Source organism: Schistocerca gregaria, chromosome 11 (genome assembly GCF_023897955.1).
Source record: "Schistocerca gregaria isolate iqSchGreg1 chromosome 11, iqSchGreg1.2, whole genome shotgun sequence".
NCBI classification, from domain to species: Eukaryota; Metazoa; Arthropoda; class Insecta; order Orthoptera; family Acrididae; genus Schistocerca; species Schistocerca gregaria.
In genome coordinates, this window is record NC_064930.1 from 138908791 (window position 1) to 138934397 (window position 25607).

Consider the following 25607-nt stretch of genomic DNA (forward strand, 5'->3'; position numbering starts at 1 on the left):
CTCACCTTCAGCCCCACTCCCAGGTTCAATCAAACTGCCCTTGTCAAAGATTTACTGTCCTACACTCGTAGTCTCTGCTGGAAATACCACTTTGCCACGAAGAAAAATAATCCTGATCCCACTCCTAATGATCCACCTCCCCAAGACACTATCCAAATTGAACCCTGCCTGCAGCAGTTCCGTCCTCCATCACAGCGGGACCCACCTTCTATTCCTCAAAATCACCCTCTCCAAACCTTCCAGGAATTTCTCACTTCCAGTCTTGCCTCTCAATCTTTCTTGAAAAACCTTAATCCTACTCCCAACATCGCCACAGCCGAAGCCCAGGCTATCCGTGATCTGAAAGCTAACCGATCCATCATCATTCTTCCGGCTGACAAGGGTTCCACGACCGTGGTACTTGATCGTCGGGAGTATGTGGTTGAGGGACTGCGTCAGCTTTCAGACAACTCTACATACAAAGTTTGCCAAGGTAATCCCATTCCTGATGTCCAGGCGGAGCTTCAAGGAATCCTCAGAAACTTAGGCCCCCTACAAAACCTCTCACCTGACTCCATCAAACTCCTGACCCCACAGACACCTCGCACTCCTACCTTCTACCTACTTCCTAAAATTCACAAACGCATACATCCCGCCCGCCCCATTGTAGCAGGTTACCAAGCCCCTACAGAACGTATCTCTGCCTACGTAGATCAACACCTTCAACCCATTACATGCAGTCTCCCATCCTTCATCAAAGACACCAACCACTTTCTCGAACGCCTGGAATGCGTACCCAGTCTGTTACCCCCCGGAAACCATCCTTGTAACCATTGATGCAACTTCCCTATACACGAATATCCCGCACGTCCAGGGCCTCGCTGCAATGGAGCACTTCCTTTCACGCCGATCACCTGCCACCCTACCTAAAACCTCTTTCCTCGTCACCTTAGCCAGCTTCATCCTGACCCACAACTTCTTCACTTTTGAAGGCCAGACATACCAACAATTAAAGGGAACATCCATGGGTACCAGGATGGCCCCCTCGTATGCCAACCTATTTATGGGTCGCTTAGAGGAAGCATTCTTGGTTACCCAAGCCTGCCAACCCAAAGTTTGGTACAGATTTATTCATGACATCTTCATGATCTGGACTCACAGTGAAGAACAACTCCAGAATTTCCTCTCCAACCTCAAGTCCTTTGGTTCCATCAGATTCACCTGGTCCTACTCCAAATCCCATGCCACTTTCCTAGACGTTGACCTCCATCTGTCCAATGGCCAGCTTCACACATCCGTCCACATCAAACCCACCAACAAGCAACAGTACCTCCATTATGACAGCTGCCACCCATTCCATATCAAACGGTCCCTTCCCTACAGCCTAGGCCATCGTGGCAAACGAATCTGCTCCAGTCGTGAATCCCTCGACCATTACACCGACAACCTGAAAACAGCTTTCGCATCCCGCAACTACCCTCCCGACCTGGTACAGAGGCAGATAACCAGAGCCACTTCCTTATCCCCTCAAACCCAGAACCTCTCACAGAAGAACCCCAAAAGTGCCCCACTTGTGACAGAATACATCCCGGGACTGGATCAGACCTTGAATGTGGCTCTCCAGCAGGGATACGACTTCCTAAAATCCTGCCCCGAAATGAGATCCATCCTTCATGAAATCCTCCCCACTCCACCAAGAGTGTCTTTCCGCCGTCCACCTAACCTTCGTAACCTCTTGGTTCATCCCTATGAAATCCCCAAACCACCTTCCCTACCCTCTGGCTCCTACCCTTGCAACTGCCCCTGGTGTAAAACCTGTCCTATGCACCCTCCCACCAGCACCTACTCCAGTCCTGTAACCCGGAAGGTGTACACGATCAAAGGGAGAGCCACGTGTGAAAGCACCCACGTGATTTACCAACTGACCTGCCTACACTGTGACGCTTTCTATGTGGGAATGACCAGCATCAAACTGTCCATTCGCATGAATGGACACAGGCAGACAGTGTTTGTTGGTAATGAGGATCACCCTGTGGCTAAACGTGCCTTGGTGCACGGCCAGCACATCTTGGCACAGTGTTACACCGTCCGAGTTATCTGGATACTTCCTGCCAACACCAACCTATCCGAACTCCGGAGATGGGAACTCGCCCTTCAGTATATCCTCTCTTCTCGATATACGCCAGGCCTCAATGTCCGCTAATTTCAAGTTGCTGCCGCTCATACCTCACCTGTCTTTCAACAACTTCTTTGCCTCTGTACTTCCGCCTCAACTGACATCTCTGTCCTTACTCTTTGCCTAAATATGTCTGCTTGTGTCTGTGTATGTGCGGATGGATATGTGTGCGTGTGTGTGTGTGCGCGAGTGTACACCTGTCCTTTTTCCCCCCCTAAGGGAAGTCTTTCCGCTCACGGGATTGGAATGACTCCTTACCCTCTCCCTTAAAACCCACATCCTTTCGTCTTTCCCTCTCCTTCCTGAAGAAGCAACCATCGGTTGCGAAAGCTAGTAATTCTGTGTGTGTGTTTGTGTGTTTTGTTCATTGTGCCTGTCTGCCGGCGCTTTCCCGCTTGGTAAGTCTTGGAATCTTTGTTTTTAATATATTTTTCCCATGTGGAAGTTTCTTTCTATTTTATTGACATCATCATCATATATATATATATATATATATATATATATATATATATATATATATATATATATATATATACACACGCATACACAAGCAGACATATTTAAAGGCAAAGAGTGAAAAGATCATAAAGTTGGGTTGTAGTCATATTCTTGCGTACTTTCAGCGGAGTAAACAGAGAATATGGTTTATTTGTTCTCTCTCTCTCTCTCTCTCTCTCTCTCTCTCTCTCTCTTTCCAGCAGTTTAAGTTGAGGGTGTCCTTTCATTGTTAAGTTCATATTTTTTGGAAAGTAGCATCAAGCTTAAGCTTAAGTTGTTTTATTTAGAAGCTTTAACACTAGTGTGGTTGTTTGCTTACATACAATTTGCATATATACATTTACATTATAGGCTTCACTCTGTTGTGAGTAAGTTCATTAACAGATATGGCAGTCAAATAAGTGCTAAGTTCTTGTCATAAATGGAAATAACTAGCTGAAGCACTAACTTGTAGGCCTAACTTTTGCAGCTCATATGTAACAAAAATTAGTGTACAGCAAAGTTTGTTAAGTGATTTAATTCTATTTTTAAGTGTGTAATCTGTGTTGCAAGGCATTATAAATGTGGATATTGCCAAAGAATAATCACAGTGAGAGCAGTATGTGTTAACTGTGGGTTGGAGCTTCACTTGGATTACTCTAGTTGGAGAACCAAATGGGGAACTCAGATTCTCCCACAGAGCTGAAAGACCTGCAAGAGAGACAATCAAATCACTGAACAAGAGGCAAATATTTGTGCCCTTCAGGCTGAATTAGAACACGTGAAATTTGAACTAGATAACTTGAAGGGGGAAATAGCTTGTACGAACTGGCAAAGTTAAGAAACAATGAGTGAAAGAGGAAGAGCTCTAAATCTCATTTATCTACATTTGAGTTTACAGTATCAAATAAATTTGTCTTGTTGCATGAAGTAAGGGGAGGTGAGGGGATGGCAGGGGAGGGGAACAGACCAAATAGAAGTGATGGTGGTATTATGATGTAGGCTTTGGAACAAAGTAATAATATTTCTGAATTTTGAAGACCCGTGGTTTAAAAAATGTATTTGTCAACATACCAGATGCATGCACAGTAATTAGAACTTCCTAGCCTTTTTGATTTGGACTTTATATCCTTTAAATTATGCAGACTATGATGTTCAACATATTTCCCAAGGAGAAGTCAAGCTTCTCCTACCATGTTGTATGCTCTAATAACACACAAGATTGCAGCTGGATAAATTCATCAAAGGTCTGATATTTCCACAAGTAAACGCCTGTCATTTTCAAGGCAAGAGCTGCATAAGGCCCTAAGATGACAATTACTGTTAGTGCTCGAGATATCAGTGAGTTCAATGTTATCAGTCATCATTATCTGGAGTTATTCCCAGATGATGAATTATAAATGCGGTGTCTCTGTGCAATTTCAAATGAGTTAGTTTATACTCAAAATGTCCGTCAACAGCGAAACATATGACAACTTACTGAGCATTTTTACGATAGTATTTTGATTAGTCTTTTCTACCACTAATTCTTTTTTACATGCAGTGATTATGCTTAACTACAGTCAAACACACACACACACACACACACACACACACACACACACACACACACTCTCTCTCTCTCTCTCTCTCTCTCTCTCTCTCTCTCTCCATGCACATTCCTAAAAATTCTGTCAAGCAAATACAATGATTTTGGTTTGTGCTAGAAGCTAATTTTGTTGTGTGTTAAATTTTTACTTATAATAGAATTTAAATTGCAATAAATGATAATTATCGCAAGCAGTTTCAATGATCTGGTCATTAGACAATTGTCATTTTGAGAAAAATTGTACTTCACATCTTCATAAAGCTGTGTAAGCTGTTCTCGCCTCCCGATGTCACGCAGAGTAAATCCGTGGAGTAATGGATGCAACATCGTCAAGATTTGAATTAATATTTCTCTCAAGATGACTGATCGAAATTGGTTTTAATATTTACTATTCCCCTCATAGATTTGAATGTATGATGTACCATAGGCAAATGAGCCTGACTAGTCCACAGCAATGCAGTTGGGCAACATGGACTTTGTTTTCCCACTCTCTGCTGCTGCGCATGCACAGTTCTCATCCTGCCACTGCTCTGCCTCTATGCTCGGAAGTGTCTCCTTATGTGACGTAAGCTATAGTTAGGATGAATAACATAGTGCTTTACAATATGGATACTGTCCAGTGGAAACTAGTTATAATAATCAGTTACTCCAGAACTAATGTTTTTAAGAATAGTTTACAAGAGACAACCTGGACTGAATTTTATAATGAGCCAAATTCCAAGACTAAATCTAATCTATTTCACGATAAATTCATATCATTATTTGAAACTTAGCTAAGCAGAGAAGACATGAAGCAGCCATGTAAAAATGATGGATCACTAGGGGGATTACAGTACCTCATGAAAGGAAAGGAGAAATTTTATCTGTTGGCAGGGAATAGAGATTGTGCAGTAGTTGCACATTACAAAAACTGCTCAAAGTTACTAAGAAAAGTTATTAAAATCCAAAGGACATGCATATAATGTCAAACGTCAGTAATTCTGACAAAAGACAGGCTATATACAGTGTTGTGGAACAAGAGACAGGGCAACCAGATAAAGAATAGGATAACACCACTATTGAACAGAATGGAAGGGCTATAAATGATGAATCAAATATAGCAATTACATTTTACAACCAATAGAAAGTATAGATACAAACATCTCAAGAGAAAAATCAGAACAGTACATTGAGAAAGTAACTCTCATTGAATTCAGGCATATGAATCAAATAATGGAAAATCCAGCATGGAATGTAACAATATTATGAAAAGGAAAGTTGCTACTCACCATAGAGTGGAGACGCTGAGATGCAGATAGGCACAACAAAAAGACTGTCACAAAGTTATATTTTAGCCAATAACTCATTTGTCAAAAATGTACATACATGCACACACACGACTGCGGTTGCAATCAAATGAAACCACACTGCAAGCAGCAGCACCAGTGTATAATGGGAGTGGCAACTGTGTGAGGTTAAGGAGGAGGTGGGGCAGGGAGGGAGAGGGATAGTAGGGTTGGTTGGTTTGTTTGTGGGATTGAAGGGACCAGACAACTAGCGCCATTGGTCCCTCTTTCCATGAACTTTAATCACACACAATGAATAAAAACAAACAACGGAGATGACACAGGACAAGGAAGACACAGACAGTGACCAGGAAAAAGGAATTAAAATCACATCGAGTGTGATAGTGGTTGGCTGACCAAAAAGGCTGACAAAAAAGGGAAACCAAGAAACGCCTGATTGGAGTTAAAAGCAGGCAGTCCAACAATGTGTGGACCACGGTCAAAGCTGACCCGCAGCGACATAAAGGTGGGTCCTCGCAGCACTATAAATAGCTGTGTGTTATCCAGGTGTGGCCAATGCACAGCCGGCAGAGGACAACACAGTCCTTGCGAGAGACCTGCAAGGAGAAGCACCACACACTGGTAGCCTCCTTGATGGCTCGAAGTTTGTTGGGAGAAGGAAGGGTGCGCCATTCTTCACCCCAGCAGCGAAGTACCAACTGCTGCAAAATCAACCTGATGTCACTCTCCGACAGGCCAGTCACCAAGGCTGGTGCACCGAGAGCCCGTTTGGCCAGCATGTCAACACGTTCATTTCCCAGGATGCTGACATGACCCGGGCTTCACACAAACACCCCAGAGTGGCTGCAACAGGCAAGAGTATGGAGGGACTCCTGCATAGCCATCACCAGACGAGAACGAAGGAAACACTGGTCATGAGCTCGTAAACTGCTGAGGGAGTCACTACAGATAATGAAGGACTCACCTGAGTAGGAAAGGATATACTCTAGGGTGTGAGAGATGGCTACCAGCTTGGCAGTGAGCCAGCTGGCAATGAGTGTTGTTCATAGTGATCCCTTAGAGTAAGAGCATGACCAACACGACCAGCAACCATCGAACTGTCAGGATAGACAATGTCAGAGCCTTGAAATGCAGCAAGGATTGAAAGAAAGCGGCAGCAGAGGGCCCCAGGAGGGATTGAGTCCTTTGGGCCCCGTGCCAAATCGAGCCGAAGGCATGGGCGGGGCACACACCATGAGGGTATACACAGAGGGGCCTGGAAAAGAGATTTAAGAGGGAAAACCTCAAGCCCATAGACAAGACCAGGGCCATTGTTCTGGAAGACAGACGACCGACGGAGGGAACAGGAGACGATAACTGGGATGCCCGGGCAAGTTACAACCGTCTGTAGCATAAACGGCCAGTAATAATTGGTGGCGGAACCGAAATGGAGGGACACCTGCCTCCACAAGAACGCCGTTGACAGGGCTTGTGGCGAGTCGGATCCCACTATAAAAGGTGGGGTCGAGCAAGCGATATGCGGAAGGGGATGCCGAAATGTAAACCAGGCTCCCATAATCTAGATGGGACTGAATTAACGCCTGGTACAGCCATAGAAGGGTAGACCAATGGCACCCCCCAGCTGGTGTGACTCAAGCAACAAAGAGCATTAAGATGCCACCAGAATGACTGTTTAAGCTACCGAATATGAGGAAGCCAAGTCAACTGGGTATCAAAAACCAATGTGTCTCCACCACAGCAAGAGGTTCGCCATCAAGATAAAGCCATGGCTCAGGGCGAACAGTACGTCGTAGGCAGAAATGGGTAATGCAGGTCTTGGCAGCCGTAAACTGGAAGCCATGTGCTACAGCCCAAGACTGTGCCTTGCAGATAGCGCCCTGCAGCTGACATTCAGCAGCTGCAATGCCAGTGGAGCTAACGTATAGCCAGAAGTCGTCGGCATACAAGGAAGCTGAGGCAGACGTTCCCACTGCTGCAGCAAGCTCATTAATTGCAATTAAAAAGGAGACAGACACTTAAAACAGATCCTTCTGGAATACCATTCTCCTGAACTCAGGAGAAACTATGGGTGGCCGCAACTTGCACGCGGAAGGAATGAAGTGACAGAAAATTTTGTATGAAAATTGGGAATGGACCCCAAAGACCCCAACCATGAAGTGTAGAGAGGATGTGATGTCTCCGTGTTGTATCGTATGCTTTCCGAATGTCAAAAAAGACAGCGACCAGATGCTGATGGAGGGCAAAGGCTGTACGGATGCCAGACACCAGTCACACCAGATTATCGGTGGCAGAGTGGACCTTACGGATCCCGACCTCAGGCAAAGCCAGAAGACCCCGAGACTCAAGTAGCAAACTCAACCTCCAGCTCACCATGCATTCGAGCAACTTGCAAAGAATGTTGGTGAGGCTAATGAGGTGGTAGCTGTCCACCTCCAGTGGGTTCTTTCCAGGTTTCAACACAGGGATTGCAATGGGAACTCACCCTCAACCCAGATATGGTTGAAAAGGTCTAGGAGGCATCGCTGGCAGTCCACCGAGAGGTGTTTGATCATCTGACTGTGGATGCAAACTGGTTCGGGAGCTGTATCAGGGCAAGCAGCTAGGGCACTTTTGAATTTCCACTCACTAACGGAGCATTGTACGATTCAGGGTGGCATGTATGAAATGAAAGGTTCCGACATTCCAACTGCTTTTTCAGGGAGCAGAAGGCCAGTGGGTAATTTGCATAAGTGGAACTCTGAGCAAAATGCTCTGCTAAGAGGCTTGCAATTGTGTCAGATTCAGTAGAGACTGCTCCATTCAGTGAAAGCGCAAGTACACTGAAGGAGATCGATAGCCATAAGTTGCCTAATCTTGGACCTAACCTGCAATGGAGAAGTACAGAGGCCAATGGGAGAGACATACCTTTACCATCACTCGAATGAGGCGGCGGGCTCAAGCACGGAGCCATTTAAAGGCAATGAGATGTGCCAATGATGGATGCCACTTGCGACACTGGAGAACCTGCCTGCAATCTTTAATCACCTCAGTGATCTCAGGCGACCATCAAGGCACAGTCCTCTGCCAAGGACACCCAGAGGAACGGGAACAGCAGATTGTGTGGCAGTAACGATGCCAGTGGTGACCGAGTGAACCACCGCATCAATGGGTTCATTGGAAAGAGGCTCAATAGTGGCAACAGAGTAGAACAAGTCCCAGTCATCCTTATTCATAGTCCAACTGCACGGGCAGCTAGAAGAGTGGTGCTGAGGCAGTGACAGAAAGATCAGAAAGTGGTCACTACTGCACAAGTTGTTATGCACATTCCATTGGATAAATGGTAATAGGCTAGGGCTGCAGATCAAAAGGTCGATGACTGAGGACATGCCATGTGCCACACTGAAATGTGTGAAGGCACCAGTATTTAAAAGAGAAAGGTCAAGCTGTGCCAATACTTGCTCAACAGTGGCGCCTCAGCCTGTTGCCACTGATCCACCCCAAAGAGGATTATGGACATTGAGGTCGCCCAGTAACAGAAAAGGGGGCAGCAATTGGGCTATCAGCGCAGCCAGGACATACTGTGGGACATCACCATCTGGTGGAAGACACAGATTGCAGACAGTAACAGCCTGAGGCATCCACACCCAAACAGTGGCGGCCGCTAAAGGTGTTTGTAGAGGGAAAGAGTCGCTGTGAAGGGAGTGAAGAACGTAGATGCAGACGCCACCAGACACCCTTTCATAAGCTGCCCGGTTTCTATAATAACCCCGGTAGCCACAGAGGGCAGGGGTGCACATTGCCGGAAACCAAGTTTCTTGAAGAGCAATGCAGAGGAAAGGGTGGAGGCTGAGAAGTTGTTGGAGCTAAGCTAGATGCAGTTCCACTGGAGGATGACATTGTCCACAGCTGAGAAAGGCGTGAAGGGACTCGGGAGGTAGATTACGCAACTGGGACACCTGCTGCCACCGATTGAGTACCCGCACGAGTGACATCCATTGCATCTGAGGATCCGGCGATATCTAGGTCCTCAGCAAACGCCCGGAATCTCTATATCATCCTCAGACGCAGAGCTTGTAGGTAGCGGTGGAGTAGGTGCCACTGCAGTTTCCTTGGTTTTATGGGTATTCAATTTCACTTTCTTGCGCTGTTCCCTGGGTTGGCCTTGCTGGGAGGGCCTCTTGGAGTCAGTCTTTGGGACTGAAGATGATCGTGAAGCTCGATGACCAGTGACCTGTGGCTTCTTCAGCCACTGGTGGGTGTCTGCTGTGTTGCTGGTAGGAACCTGGGAAGGGAGTGACCCAAGGGATGCCTTCTTAGTGAGAGAAGCTGAAGATGACTTCCAATTCTCCGGCTTAGAAGTGGGGACCGGTGGTTGAGGGGGTGCTGCTCCAGAGGTAGGTGGTGCGGGAGCAACAGGGAGGGAAGTGCTCCCCACCATCAAGGGGGCACGTGTGGTCCTTTGACTCAAGAGAGCTGACTGTTTGTGGTGCAGCTGATGGGACTGTAACAGGAGTGACAGTGGCAGCATAAGATGACGTCATGCACACGGGATGAAGCCGTTCAAATTTCCCTTTTGCCTCAGTGTAGGTCAGTTGGTCCAGGGTCTTTTATTCCATTATTTTCCATTTCTTCTGTAGAATCTTAGTCCAGCGAGCAAGAGGAATGGTACTCTCCACAGTTGACACAGATGGGAGATGGGGCACATGGAGTATTGAGACAGGATGGACAACCACAATCATGACATATGAGGCTGGAAGCACAGCTGGAAGACATATGGCTGAACTTACAACACTTGAAGCACTGCATCGAGGGAGAATATATGGCTTGACATTACAGTGGTAGACCATCACCTTGCCCTTCTCGGGATGTGTGTCACCCGAAGACCAAGATGAAGGCACTGGTGGCAGCTTTATGATCCCTCGGACGCAGGTGGAAGTGCCGGACGAAATGGACACTTCGTTGCTCTAAGTAGGCGTGTGGCTTGTCATTGGACTGTAAAAGAAGATCCCTGTGGACAATAATGCTCTGGACCATATTTAAGCTTTTATGGGGCGTGATAGTAACTGAAACATCCCCCAGCTTCTCACAAGCGAGCAAGGCTCGTGACTGAGCAGAGGATGATGATTTTATCAAGACTGACCTGGACCACATTTTGGATAAGCCCCCCCCCCCCCCCCCCAATCCCCGAATGTGTCCTCTAAATGCTCTACAAAGAACTGAGGCTTCACAGACACAAAAGATTCCCCATCAGCTCTGGTACAGATGAGATACCAGTGCGAATACGTTTCGCTGTCATTCATAGCCTATCTTTCCTCCCATGGTGTGGTCAGGGAGGGGAACAGTTTGGGATCATACACGTTAGCTTTAAAGTGAGCCCTCGAATGCTTAGAGACTGCTGGTGGCCAGCCACCAGCAAGAGATGATGTGCCACATTTCATTGCGTGTCATCCACCCTGATGTCACCGACTCCAACCAAGGGGCACCACCCAGCTATAGCAAAGGCCACATGACAGGATGGCCATTGCCGGGAGTCCTGATGCCCCAGCGAGATGGGCATCTACTCCTTGGCATATGCGGGGAGTTAACGGCACAGGCATCAGTAGAGCGATCCATGTGTTGTCAGAGGGCTACAACCAACAGGGTACATGGCGGCCCCACTACAAAGGACTGGCTACCATGCTGAATATTTGGCGCAATAAAGTCCATGGTCATCGCCTCCCCAAAAAGATACACTGCATAGTGAAAATTGCACCCAGGAGATGGAGAATGAGAGGGACAGCAATGTGTTGACGATAAAGCTGGCTAGAGGTCTCAATGCATGATGGACAAAAATGCACCACGTAAGGCGCCCTTCCCCAATTGGCTCGCTCTGTGGAAGAATTTGGAAAGATGAAAGTTGAACCCGAGACAGGACCATCACGTATAGGCCGAAATGTTTGAGACTCCTTTTAGTCGCCTTTTATGACAGGCAGGAATACCGCGGGTCTATTCCAACCCCCGAACCTGCAGGCGGGATGTACGGAAGGGTCTTCTTGGTATGGAATAGATGGCAGGTGACGAAGTGGAGGTATTGCTCATTGTTAATAGGTCTGATATGGACAGAGGTACTGATGTAGCCATCTTTGAGGAGAGGTGAACATCTAGGAAGGTGGCTTGTTGGTCTCAGTGGGACCAGGTAGAGCGAATGAAGGAGAATCTGTTAAGGTTCTGCAGGAATGCAGCTAGGTTGTCCTTACCCTCGATCCAGAAAGCAAATATGTTATCAATGAATCTGAACTAGATGACGGGTTCAGGGCTCCTTGTGTCTAGAAAGGATTCCTCTAGACAGACCATAAATAGGTTGGCATATGATGGTGCCATGTGGGTGCCCATAGCAGTATCCCAGACCAGATTTGTTTGTAGGTAATACTTTCAGAGGAGAATTAATTGTGGGTGAGGGTATAGTGGGTCATGGTGACTGGGAAGGAGGTTGCCAGTTTGGAATCTGTCGGGCATTGGGAAAGGTTTTGTTCAATAGCAGTAAGACCATGGACATTACGGTTGTTACTGTAATGAGAGGTGGCATCAATAATGATTAGGAGAGTGCCATGTGGAACAAGATATATGAATGAATATGAATGCGTCATCAAATTCTCCTTTCGATGTTAACAAAATAATATAGTCTCTCAAAAATAAAAGTCCATCTGGGTTTGATGATGTTTCCAACACAGTATGAGAGATTTGTTCCCATACAATAAGCCATGTGTTGTCTGAAATATATAATGCATTACTACCTCAAAGCCCTTTCCAAAACAACTGAAATACAATATTGTCAATCCCTAGATTAAAGGTGATCGAGATGTCAATAACTACTGACTTGTTTCACTGCAAACCTCATTTTCCACAATTTTTGAGGTGATGTATTCTAGAAGATGTCTCATCTAAGCAACAATAACATCCTCAGATAATCAGTTTGGGTTTGTATCTAACTAAGAGAATGCAGAAAGTTGTACTTCACCACTCAACCAAAGTAGTCCAGGAACATTGTTCTGAGTTGTGAGAAATCACATATTGGGTTCCCCAAGACTCAATCTTAAGTCTCCTATTGTTCTTCGTATATGTAAATGATCATGATGTATGAGGGTGGTTTGACGCACGTGGTAAAAAGGCAAGAAAGAAACGTTTGTTTCATAATCAGCTTACCCATCTTGTCGACACCACCTTCATTGAGGATAATACATTTGATCCAGCAATCCTTCAACTTTTCCACCCCAGCGGAAAAAACACGTTCTGTCAAACTCTGCAACTATCACCTCCTCATTTTATGAAATTTCTTCCCAGCAAGTCAAAGTTTCAGGCTAGGGAACAGGAAGAACTCACTCACAGCAAGGTCTGGTGAATAGGGTGGATGAGGAACTAATGTAAAGCCCAGTTCATGCCACTGTTATCACTGATGTGTGAGATGGTGGCGTATCCTGGTGAAAGTGCACTGTTTTGTGTGCCAACCTTGGTCTTTCTACAGCCAATGCAAGTTTCAGATGATCCAACAATGAAAAATAGTAGCATCCCATTATGGTCCTACCTTGTTCAAAGAATCTGTGAAGATTATTCCTTGGGAATCACAAGTAACAGTGGCCATCATCTTACCACCAAAGCACAGTTCTTCTTTGGTGCTTGTATGATCACGTTCAAATTCATTAATCCAACAGTAAATGGTCTTCAATGAGGATGCAGAACCCATGTTAACATCATTCAATTTTGTTTTGATCTGTCCAGTTCACCCCCTCAAATGGAAATGTGAAATAACAGCAGAAAACTCCCTTTTCTCCACTTTCAATCGCACTCAACACATTGACTAAGACAGAAGGGCTGCACAATGCCGCAACTAAAATGTTTGAAACTCACCTGGTGATATAAAATGTCTGACAGACTGCAAAGTGAAATCTGAAAACAAGCTGTACTAGTTTCTCCTTGAAAACTCCTCCTATTCCAAAGGTGTATTTCTATTATTGTGATGTGTAAAAGATTGTAGATAACAAATGCTACCACATATCTGTATATTTAATAGCAATAATAATGATGAAAGGAACAGAAAAGTATAAATGATCAGCATGTAGTCATACAGGGTGTTTCAAAAATGACCGGTATATTTGAAACGGCAATACAAACTAAACGAGCAGCGATAGAAATACACCGTTTGTTGCAATATGCTTGGGACAACAGTACATTTTCAGGCAGAAAAACTTTCGAAATAACAGTAGTTACAACTGTCAACAACAGATGGCGCTGCGGTCTGGGAAACTCTATAGTACGATATTTTCCACATATCCACCATGCGTAGCAACAATATGGTGTAGTCTCTGAATGAAATTACCCGAAACCTTTGACAACGTGTCTGGCGGAATGGCTTCACATGCAGATGAGATGTACTGCTTCAGCTGTTCAATTGTTTCTGGATTCTGGCGGTTCACTTGGTCTTTCAGGTGTCCCCACAGAAAGAAGTCACAGGGGTTCATGTCTGGTGAATAGGGAGGCCAATCCACGCCGCCTCCTGTATGTTTCGGATAGCCCAAAGCAATCACACGATCATTGAAATATTCCTTCAGGAAATTAAAGACGTCGGCTGTGCAATGTGGCCGGGCACCATCTTGCATAAACCACGAGGTGTTAGCAGTGTCGTCTAAGGCAGTTTGTACCACCACAAATTCACGAAGAATGTCCAGATAGCGTGATGCAGTAATCGTTTTGGATCTGAAAAATGAGCCAATGATTCCTTTGGAAGAAATGGCGGCCCAGGCCAGTACTTTTTGAGGATGCAGGGACGATGGTAATGCAACATGGGGCTTTACGGTTCGCCATATGCACCAGTTCTGTTTATTGACAAAGTCATCCAGGTAAAAATAAGCTTCGTCAGTAAACCAAATGCTGCCCACATGCATATCGCCGTCATCAATCCTGTGCACTATATTGTTAGCAAATGTCTCTCGTGCAGCAATGGTAGCTGCACTGAGGGGTTGCCGCATCTGAATTTTGTATGGATAGAGGTGTAAACTCTGGCGCATGAGACGATACGTGGACGTTGGCGTCATTTGGACTGCAGCTGCAACACAGCGAACGGAAACCCGAGGCCGCTGTCGGATCACCTGCTGCATTAGCTGCGCGTTGCCCTCTGTGGTTGCCGTACGCGGTCGCCCTACCTTTCCAGCACGTTCATCCGTCACGTTCCCAGTCCGTCGAAATTTTTCAAACAGATCCTTTATTGTATCGCTTTTCGGTCCTTTGGTTACATTAAACCTCCGTTGAAAACTTCGTCTTGTTGCAACAACACTGTGTTCTAGGCGGTGGAATTCCAACACCAGAAAAATCCTCTGTTCTAAGGAATAAAGCATGTTGTCCACAGCACACATGCATGTTGTGAACAGCACACGCTTACAGCAGAAAGACAACGTACAGAATGGCGCACCCACAGACTGCGTTGTCTTCTATATCTTTCACATCACTTGCAGCGCCATCTGTTGTTGAAAATTGTAATTACTGTAATTTCGAAAGTTTGTCCGCCTGAAAATGTACTGTTGTCCCAAGCATATTGCAACAAACGGTGTATTTCTATTGCTGCTCATTTAGTTTTTATTGCCGTTTCAAATATACCGGTCATTCTTGAAACACCCTGTATTTACAAATAAATTTGTGATGTGAACATAAATTGAATCATCCCACATCAGAATCCCAGTTAAGTTTTACAGAGAGTACTCTACAGCATTTATCATGACTCTCTCCCCAGCACAAAGTCCCAAGAAACTGGAAAAAAGTACAGGTGACTCCTATGTATAAGAAAGGCAAAAGAATGGACCCGCAAAATTACAGGCCAATATCTCTAACATCGGTTTGCTGCAGAATCCTTCAACATACTCTCAGATCAAATATAATGAACTTTCTTTAGACTGAGAAGTTTATGTCCATGAATCAGCATGATTTCTGACAGCATCATTAGTGCAAAACTCAGCTTGCCCTTTTTCACATGATATAATGCATACTACAGATTTCTAGATTTCCAGAAAGCATTTGACACGGTGCCCCATTGCAGGCTGTTAATTAAGGAAAAAGCATTTGGAATGAGTTCACAGATATGCGAGTGGCTCACAGACTTCTTAAGTAATAGAATCCAGTATGTTATCCTCGACAGTGAGTGTTCAGAGGCAAGACTATTGTCAAGAGTTCCCCAGGAAAGTGTGGTCGGACTGCTCTATATACATAAATGATTTGGTGGGGAGCAACCTGTGGTTGTTTGTTGATTATGCTGTGTTGTATGGTAAGGTATCACAAGTTGAATGAGTGCACAAAGATACAACATGACTCACAAAATTTCTAGTTGGTGTGATGAACAGCAGCTATTCCTAAATGTGGAAAAATGTAACTTAATGCTGATGAGTAGGAAGAACAAACCTCTTATGTTTGGATGCAGTATTACTTGTGTACTGCTTGATGCTGTAGAGCCGTTTAAATACCTGGGCGTGGTGTTGCAAAGCAGTATTGAATGTAATGAGAATGTGAGAACTGTGGTAGGGAAGGTGAACGGTTGACTTTGGTTTATTAGTAAAATTTTAGGAAAGAGAGGCACACCTGTAAAGGACCCATATATAGGACACCTATTCATTAGTATTGCTGAAGTGTTTGGGATCCATGCTGGATAAGATTGAAGGAAGACATCGAAGCAATTTAGAGGTCGGCTGCTACATTTGTCACTGTTAGGTTTTAACATGTTAATATTATGGATGTGCTTCAGGAACTCAAATGGGAATCCGTGGATGGATTCATTATATATATATATATATATATATATATATATATATATATATATATATATATATATATATATATAACCCACCTTTCGAGCTGACTGCCAAATGATTTTACTGCCACCCAAATATGTTGTGCATAAGGACCATGAAAATATGGCACATGAAATTAGGCCCATACGGAGGCATATCTACAGTTAGTTTTCCCTCGCTCTATTTGCGAGTGAAACAGGAAAGGAAATGACGATTAACGGTACAAGGTACCCTGCACCACACATCGTACAGAGGTTTGCAGAGTTTCTGTGTAGATGCAGATTACAATTTATTCTGCAAATAATCCATTTAATGTGAAACTCGGTAACTAATTGATAAGGGAACCTTACACACTGCCCACCTTTGAACTCCTTCACAGACTTATGAATTGAATGTCAATGCCTTGCCAACAGTTTCTATAAAGTCACTGGTTGTATCTCACTAGTAGCAACTTTTTATGTCTCTTTGAATCCCATATCTATTAAACAAATGGAAAAGTTTATTAATAAATACTAAATTGTAATTTTTTAATTAATGTTACATTTTTTTAATTACTAGTCTTAAAATAAGGAATTAAAATTCGATAAACACACATGAGATTATTTTATCTTCTATTTGATGCATCACATGTTTATACCAAATTTTAATTTACTAGGATTATTCATATTTACACATGATTAGAAATTTAAAATTTTGTTTTTATTCAAAAATTATGATTCAGTGTTTGTTAATTAACTTTCATGCTTGTTAAAAATACAGCATTTGAATAACAGTAAAACGTGGTTGCTATTAGTGCGGTCTGAACCACCACCTTTATGATTACTACAGTATTACTCCAAGATCTGGGCTACCAGTGACTATATAATGACTACTTTTGTACTTACAGCATTCAAATCTCCCACTCTTCAAATTTGATTTTTTCGATTTTTTCCCCAGAACTCTGTCATACTGCTTTCAGGAACTTTTTTCTTACCACTTACCTTTAAACCCTGTAAGAATTCAGAAAAATCAGAGAGATCATGACTGTAATGTTCACTTGTTTGATCAGGAAGGATGCATGGATAGCATAGTTGTTAAGGCAATGTAGGCAAAAGAAGGAATTTCTGGTGTGAATCCCAAACATTGCAACAATTTTCATGTGTTGTTTTGTATGTGTATCATTATGGTCTTGCTGATTTCTTATTTGTGTTCATATATATGAGGAAGCTAATCTACAAAGGCACTTGCTTAAACTATTTCACTTGCTCAGAGACAATACTTTAATCCATACAGCATACAGTTTTTTTAAAAAAATCAATATTTTGCCTGCTTTTCCTCATTTCTCATTGGGGGAGTACAATGTTACTGTGCGTCCATCTTTATTCCTGCTACAGTATAAACCAGGATGCTAATGTGAGTAAACATATATTGGTCGTCCATTCCATTATGTCCACTTCAACTGTGCCACTCCAAAACACTGCTTAATTCCACAGAGTCACATAAATTCTAGAATTACCTCTTTATTCACACCATCATCAGATTTTTCTTTCACTTTCACAGATGGGCAAATGTGGAGCAAGCTGTAAGGAGGGCATTTAAGCAGACACAGTCTCCACATATTACATGTATTATGTATTTAATATGAACTATGGTACTCTTCAAAAATAAATAACTTGTTCCATGTTTCTATTCTTTTCTAAGAGAGAATTTCTAGTTGACAAAGTATTTTAATGACAGTGAACAAAATGTTATATGAATGATTAATGAAAACATATTTGAAAATTAATTAGGATATTGCATTTCAGCCTTCTCCATATGCTACCATTTTTAATCATATATTCCAGTTTCATGATTTTTATTTATTCACCAGTTATTTTACATGGAATAGGATTTGTCACTTGTAAATAACAGTAGTGTAGTCAGATCAAAGGGTACAGATAGAAACTTACATATTAACATTGTACACATTATCAAACTATTAAAATTTAATTTGAGTTTTCCGTCAGCCAGTCTCATGGAATTTTTTGTAATTTTTAAATGATACATCACTGAAAGAGCCCCAAGTACGTTGCACAGAGATGATTACCATTAAACCACATGTCTAAGTTTTCGCATAAGGTAGGACGCTCTTGAGAATGATTTTTTTTTATTTGCAAACTTGGTTGGTATGTGTTTCCCAACAAGTTCAGCATCAGTATGAATCCCTATTGTTTAACAAATTTACTTCATATACACTTAACATAACCTACCAGAAATTACATAGTTTTGAGTTAATTAAGAACAAAAAAACTGTTACACAAGCAATTTCATGTTGCAAGTTGAAGGTGCAATTGGATCCTCATATATGGGAGTTATAAGAGAAGACTCATATATACTCCTGCAAATGGAAAAAAGAACACATTGACACCGGTGTGTCAGACCCACCATACTTGCTCCGGACACTGCGAGAGGGCTGTACAAGCAATGATCACACGCACGGCACAGCGGACACACCAGGAACCGCGGTGTTGGCTGTCGAATGGTGCTAGCTGCGCAGCATTTGTGCACCGCCGCCGTCAGTGTCAGCCAGTTTGCCGTGGCATACGGAGCTCCATCGCAGTCTTTAACACTGGTAGCATGCCATGACAGCGTGGACGTGAACCGAATGTGCAGTTGACGGACTTTGAGCGAGGGCGTATAGTGGGCATGCGGGAGGCCGGGTGGACGTACCGCCGAATTGCTCAACACGTGGGGCGTGAGGTCTCCACAGTACATCAATGTTGTCGCCAGTGGTCGGCGGAAGGTGCACGTGCCCGTCGACCTGGGACCGGACCGCAGCGACGCACGGATGCACGCCAAGACCGTAGGATCCTACGCAGTGGCGTAGGGGACCGCACCGCCACTTCCCAGCAAATTAGGGACACTGTTGCTCCTGGGGTATCGGCGAGGACCATTCGCAACCGTCTCCATGAAGCTGGGCTACGGTCCCGCACACCGTTAGGCCGTCTTCCGCTCACGCCCCAACATCATGCAGCCCGCCTCCAGTGGTGACGCGACAGGCGTGAATGGAGGGACGAATGGAGACGTGTCGTCTTCAGCGATGAGAGTTGCTTCTGCCTCGGTGCCAATGATGGTCGTATGCGTGTTTGGCGCCGTGCAGGTGAGCACCACAATCAGGACTGCATACGACCGAGGCACACAGGCCAACACCCGGCATGGTGGTGTGGGGAGTGATCTCCTACACTGGCCGTACACCTCTGGTGATCGTTGAGGGGACACTGAATAGTGCACGGTACATCCAAACCGTCATCGAACCCATTGTTCTACCATTCCTAGACCGGCAAGGGAACTTGCTGTTCCAACAGGACAATGCACGTCCGCATGTATCCCGTGCCACCCGACGTGCTCTAGAAAGTGTAAGTCAACTACCCTGGCCAGCAAGATCTCCGGATCTGTCCCCCATTGAGCATGTTTGGGACTGGATGAAGAGTCGTCTCATGCGGTCTGCACGTCCAGCACGAACACTGGTCCAACTGAGGCGCCAGGTGGAAATGGCATGGCAAGCCGTTCCACAGGACTACATCCAGCATCTCTATGATCGTCTCCATGGGAGAATAGCAGCCTGCATTGCTGCGAAAGGTGGATATACACTGTACTAGTGCCGACATTGTGCATGCTCTGTTGCCTGTGTCTATGTGCCTGTGGTTCTGTCAGTGTGATCATGTGATGTATCTGACCCCAGGAATGTGTGAATAATGTTTCCCCTTCCTGGGACAATGAATTCACGGTGTTCTTATTTCAATTTCCAGGAGTGTATAAAAGGTAGGTGTGACGAAAAATACTACTTGCACTTTCTAGTACCTCATTTTTTGAGACCTATGGCCTATGTATGAATGCCCTGAGTATGGCCTGGTCAATTCTCGCACAAAGTACATAAAAATAGAGAGAAGTGATAATATTACAAGAAGGAAAGTTGCTACTCATCATATAGTGGAGATGCTGAGTTGCAGATAGGCATAACAAAAGAATTGTCACAAATAAAACTTTTGGACAGTACGGCCTTTGCCAAAAATACGCGCACACACACACACACACACACACACACACACACACACACACACACACACACACACACACACACACACACACACAACTGCAGTCTCAGGCAACTGAAACCACACTATGAGCAGCAGCATCAGGGCAAGATGAGAGAGGTGACTGAGTGTCAGCGTGCTCACAACAGGGTGATCCACTTGTTTCTTGGCGACAGTTTGTCGGCAGCCATTTGCATGGACAGCTTGTTGGTTGTCATGTACACATAGATCACACGATTTGTTTCACAGGTAGCTCTGCCTTTATGAGATTGGTGATGTTTATGACCTGACTGGAGTAGGCAGTGGTGGGCCCCACTCAACAAACAAGCCATCTTCCTAGATGACCACCTCCAAGATGGCTAAATCAGTACCTCGATCCATAGCAAATCTCCTAACCACCAGCAATACCTCCACTTCAACGGGTGCTTCCTGTTCCATAGAAAGAAGTCCCTTCCACATAGTGTAGCCAACCGTGCTCACGCACCTGCAGTGACAAGCAGTCCCTCTCGAAACAAACTTATAGTATATCACTGAAGCCTTCACACACCGTAATTACCCTCCCAACCCTTGTACAAAAACAAATCTCACTTGCCTTATCTCTCCAGTCTCCCACCACCTCCCAAAGTCCCACTGTCAAGCCACAGGGGAGCATTCCCTTCGTAACTCAGTACCCCCAGGACTGGAGCAACTGAATTACATTCTCCACGAGGGTTCCAACTATCCCTCATTGTGCCCTGAAATGAGAAAAGTCCTGCCCATTATCCTTCCCACACAGTGGTATCCTGCCGTCCACCGAACCTACACAATATACTTGGCCATTCCCACCAACCCGTGCTCACAACCTCTTACCTCATGACTCATAGGCTATCCTTGCAATAGACCTAGATGAAAGACCTGTCCCATACATTTACCCACCACCACCGCCAACCACTCTAGTCCACTAACAAACATCACCTATACCATCAACGGCAGGGCTACCTCTGATATCAGTCATGTGATGTACAAGCTAAGCTGCAACCACTGTGCTGCTTTCTATGTGGGCATGACAACCAACAAGCTGTCTGCATAAAAGGCCATCAACAAACTGTGGCCAAGAAACAAGTGGATCATCCTGTTGCCATATAACTGCAGAAAATTTATCGTAGTAGCCATTTCTAAAAATAAAACAAATGTGTAGCCACAATCATGCCAATTTTGAAGAGAAATGTTCCAATAATTCACAAATACCACTATAAACTGACAACTTAAAAGAATACAACAAACCTGAGCACACTGACTGCTGACATTCCAAGACCCAGTCACTCACTCAGTCATACATTAAAAAAAAAAAAAAAAAAAAAAAAAAATGCTGAAACACAATCTACTTTAAATATGCTGCACAGCTTGACATCACTGAACACAACATTGTTATGTAACAAGTCCAAGCAGTCGTCTGATGCTGTACATTTTGATGGATCCACATGGGCTTATTTGCACAACATAGCACATACCAAAGCTAATGAAGCAGTGGTAAGAGATGCAAGGAAGCCACTTACCATGGAGTGTGCTTCAGTGCTTTTTTCCTCTTTTTCTATCCACTTATTTTTTCCTCCACAATTGCAGTTCTAAGTCCCTGAAAAGCAAGCTAACAGTTAAAAATATTAATATTCAATTTCCATTATTATTACAAGATACAGCTAAAAGGCAATATTTTGAATCGCCTGCCAGTTGCAGCAAATTAAACATTCCGCAGGAAATAAATCTAAGACACGCTGATGAACGAAGAGTGCAGTGACAAACAATTTAAAAATTTCATGTTATGAAGAGTTGGAACACACAATCACAAAATGACAGAAAATAAAAATAATATGCAATGGAAACAAAAGAGTATCGGTTGCTGCTGTTTCTTCATAGCAGTGGCTTGTGGTATACTTTTGTCAACATCACATGTGGCGTATCTTGTGTTTCCCACATAAATTCTAAATTCAGAATTATGATCAATCAAAGAAACTTCTTAAGCTATTAAAGTTAATTTACGAAATTAAACCACATACTGAGTTGATATCAATGTTCTACATGAAGAATAAAATGTTAAAATAGACTTGAGTTTGCAGTTCTATGCTACACCAATACTTGCTTGTTTATTTTTAGAATGCCTTAACGTATACTATTATATAATCCCACAGGTTTACCTTCATATTCTCATCAGTATAAGAAACAACAGAATTTGTATTTCTCCATCACACAGGCTGCAGTTTAAATCCTTATCATATTTATTCATTGAATTTAGTTGTGGGTTGACAGGCACGAAAAGAAAAACCAAACTCACAGACTCTTTGCAGTCCACTTAAATATGCATTTTTGACAGAGCTATTCTTTTATTCTTTTCTCGCCCACATTCATAGTTATATACTCAACTTAAAGCATCTACTGCCATTCAGATGTCTTTAAAATACTGGGAGTGCCACAGGCTTAAAACCAAAAAATTAGGAAAAACACACACACATTGCACGGATTAGATTAGATTAGTTTTTCGTTCCATAGATCCGTGTTGAGGAGATCCTCGTGGATGTGGAACATGTCACCTTTTTCTATTTCTTTTTTTTTTTTTAAGCTGAAATAACAAGACTAATAGTATAAATATATACAACACATCATTTGTTTGTATTAAAAAATTCGTCAATGGAGTAGAAGGAGTTGACCGCTAGTAAGTATTTCAGGCTCCTTTTAAACTGATCTCTATTTGTAACTAAATTTTTCATGTTTGCTGGCAAATTATTGAAGATGAGTGTTCCTGAGTAGTGGACCCCTTTCTGAACTAAAGTAAGTGCTTTTTATGTCCTTGTGCAGATCATTTTTGTTCCTGGTATTGTATGTATGAACTGAGCTGTTTGTTAGAAAAAGAGATATATTATTTAGGTCAAATTTCATTAAGGAGTAAATATACTGACAGGCCGTAGTTAGTATACCCGGTTCTTTGAAGAGGTTTCTACAAGACGTCCATGAGTTTACTCCACAAATAATACGTATTACACGCTTTTGGACTCTGAAAACTTTTGTTTGACTTGAAGAGTTACCCCAAAATATTATACCATATGACATTATGGAATGAAAGTAGACAAAGCATGCAAGCTTTTTCACTTTTATGTCGCCTATGTCTGCTAACACTCTAATTGCAAACACAGATTTGTTGAGGCGTTTCTGCAGTTCTGTGGTGTGCTCCTCCGAACTGAATTTATTATCAAGTTGTAATCCCAGGAAAAATAAAGGATTCCTTATTATCATCGAGATGTTAATATTGGTTAATTACCGCTAAGAAAACTGATTTAGGAAAATTACTTCCACCTGTCCATACCTATGGTGAATGTTCTGTTGAGTTCTGGTGTTGTTTAATGCTCTGTTGTAATGAAACTTGCACTTAACTGCTTTTTCTGTTCCAAGTACACCCCATCACATCTTTCGACACAGCTGTTCCCCTAGTCTTATTTAAAACTACAATAAAAGGCACACGTCATTGGAATCTGCATTAACAAATTACACACTCGAGTACACTGAAATTCGCAGAAAATGCATCAGAATAACTACATGCTACAGAATTTCCTTTTATCCAATATAATCAGTCTCTGACATGACGAAATAACTGCTGGTGCTTGAATCTGAAATAGCCTACTGACTAAGACAATGAAAATGCTCACGCAATCTGGAGCAATACAATCCACTCTCGCCTTGTTTCGGATCGTCTCTTTATAAAGAATCTGTCACGTGGTGTATGCCAGTCAACTTTATAACGACAGTAAATGTCAGTTTTCCCATTTTCTCGTCGATCACAAAGCACTAAATATTTACTTACCACTTTAGCTGCAATTCGCGGCGTAGAGCAAATTCTCCAGTAACTCCCACAACAAATTACAGCCTGTGCCGCTTGTGTTACGAAGCAACGGAAGATACATGTAGTGATTTAAATCGAACAGGCAAAAAATCGCGACCAATTGACATGCAGCTATATAACACGTCGACCTGACATCGTCATAATTGACGGACAGTGGGAGAGGCAGGAATGTTCGATATGACTCGTCGGCTTCGACCAGACACATAGGAAACATGCGACAAACGCCATAAATAATATGGCGACTATAACGTGTTATTGATTACCTTCAATCGGGCACAGGTATTGATCGTTCTGCCATCATAACCAGGTTATTGTCTATACAAAATACACGCTAACATCCTTTTTGAAAAATTATCTACTTCCCTTTACAAAATAACACAGGTATTCTGTTGTGATAATCGTAGCCCGACAGGATTATATACGGAATTCACAAGCCTTCGCGAACGATAACCGAAGGCGGCAAATCTTATTTAATCACAGTCCATTACGTAAGAAATAAAATCACATTCAAATCTGCGCAGTAAACAAGATAAACCAGCACAATAGTGTTACAAAACAGTAACTACAGCATGATGACAAGGTATCGGCCACAGTCTAGTATCGGCAAACTGCTTCACACACCCAAACCGACTGTAAGAATAAAACGAGGGATTAACTTAGCTCCAACACTTTCATTTAATGTTTATCAACTCTATAGACTCTTATGTATTACCTCAAGAACGTAATGTTTGGATTTTCGCAAGAGCACAAGAAGGCAAACACAAAACACGAAAAGTGTAGAGTCACGTTACCGACAGTAGCGCCCGGAGTGGCCTGACAGCGAACTTAGAGAGTTAATAGTGGACAGAAAATTACGTATCTGTTAGAAATCACAGTGATTGAAAGTCACAGATATCACAAGAACAACTTTACAGAATGTAACTGCGATTTCAGTCACAGAAGTCGCAACTAGCATTACACGGTCAACGCCGTGAGCCATCTGTTGGCCGAATTTCGTACTGCTTTCTGCGATTTCAGTGACAAGTAGTGGCTACAAGCAACGCCACCTAGAAGTCATAAGTAGCAACTAAACAAGGTAGTTTATCAGTGCCATCTGTTGGCCAAAGTTTGTACTACGCTCATCGCTGCGATACGCTATCGTGTCCAAATGCGATTTCCGTGACAAGTCGCAAGCAGCATCTAAAAAAGCGCAGTTAACAGCGCCATCTGTTGGCCAAAGTTCGTACTACGCTTTCTCTGCGATTCGCTATCGAGTCTAATTGTGACTTCTGCGACAAATCGCAACCTGAAGTAACAAATAGCAGCTAAAGAGCGCAGTTAACATTCTTTTCCTAGTACCATCTGTTGACCGACGCACGTACTTCGTTATGAGAGCCTTGTGCCTCACGAGATCG

General features: G+C 43.4%; 1 protein-coding gene across 6 annotated transcripts in view; it reads right to left on the bottom strand.

Moving 5' to 3' along the window:
* The window catches only part of LOC126295352 (zinc finger protein 555-like), a 77104-nt gene extending 51921 nt beyond the window's left edge, over positions 1-25183 (bottom strand). Inside the window, exons 1-2 of one of the 6 annotated variants that reach the window (XR_007552464.1) lie at positions 24926-25180; positions 21881-21957 (exon numbers count right to left, since the gene is read on the bottom strand). Coding sequence is in view for 2 of the 6 variants with exons in the window: in XM_049987821.1 (XP_049843778.1) it covers positions 21881-21883 (3 nt within the window). In the remaining 4 variants the exon portion in view is untranslated. Of the gene's footprint in view, positions 1-16654; positions 16727-17177; positions 17261-21880; positions 21958-24174; positions 24600-24925 lie in introns of those variants that run through there. The other 5 variants (XR_007552463.1, XM_049987821.1, XM_049987820.1 and 2 more) reach the window with 5 other exon arrangements.
* Positions 25184-25607: the final 424 nt, after the last annotated feature.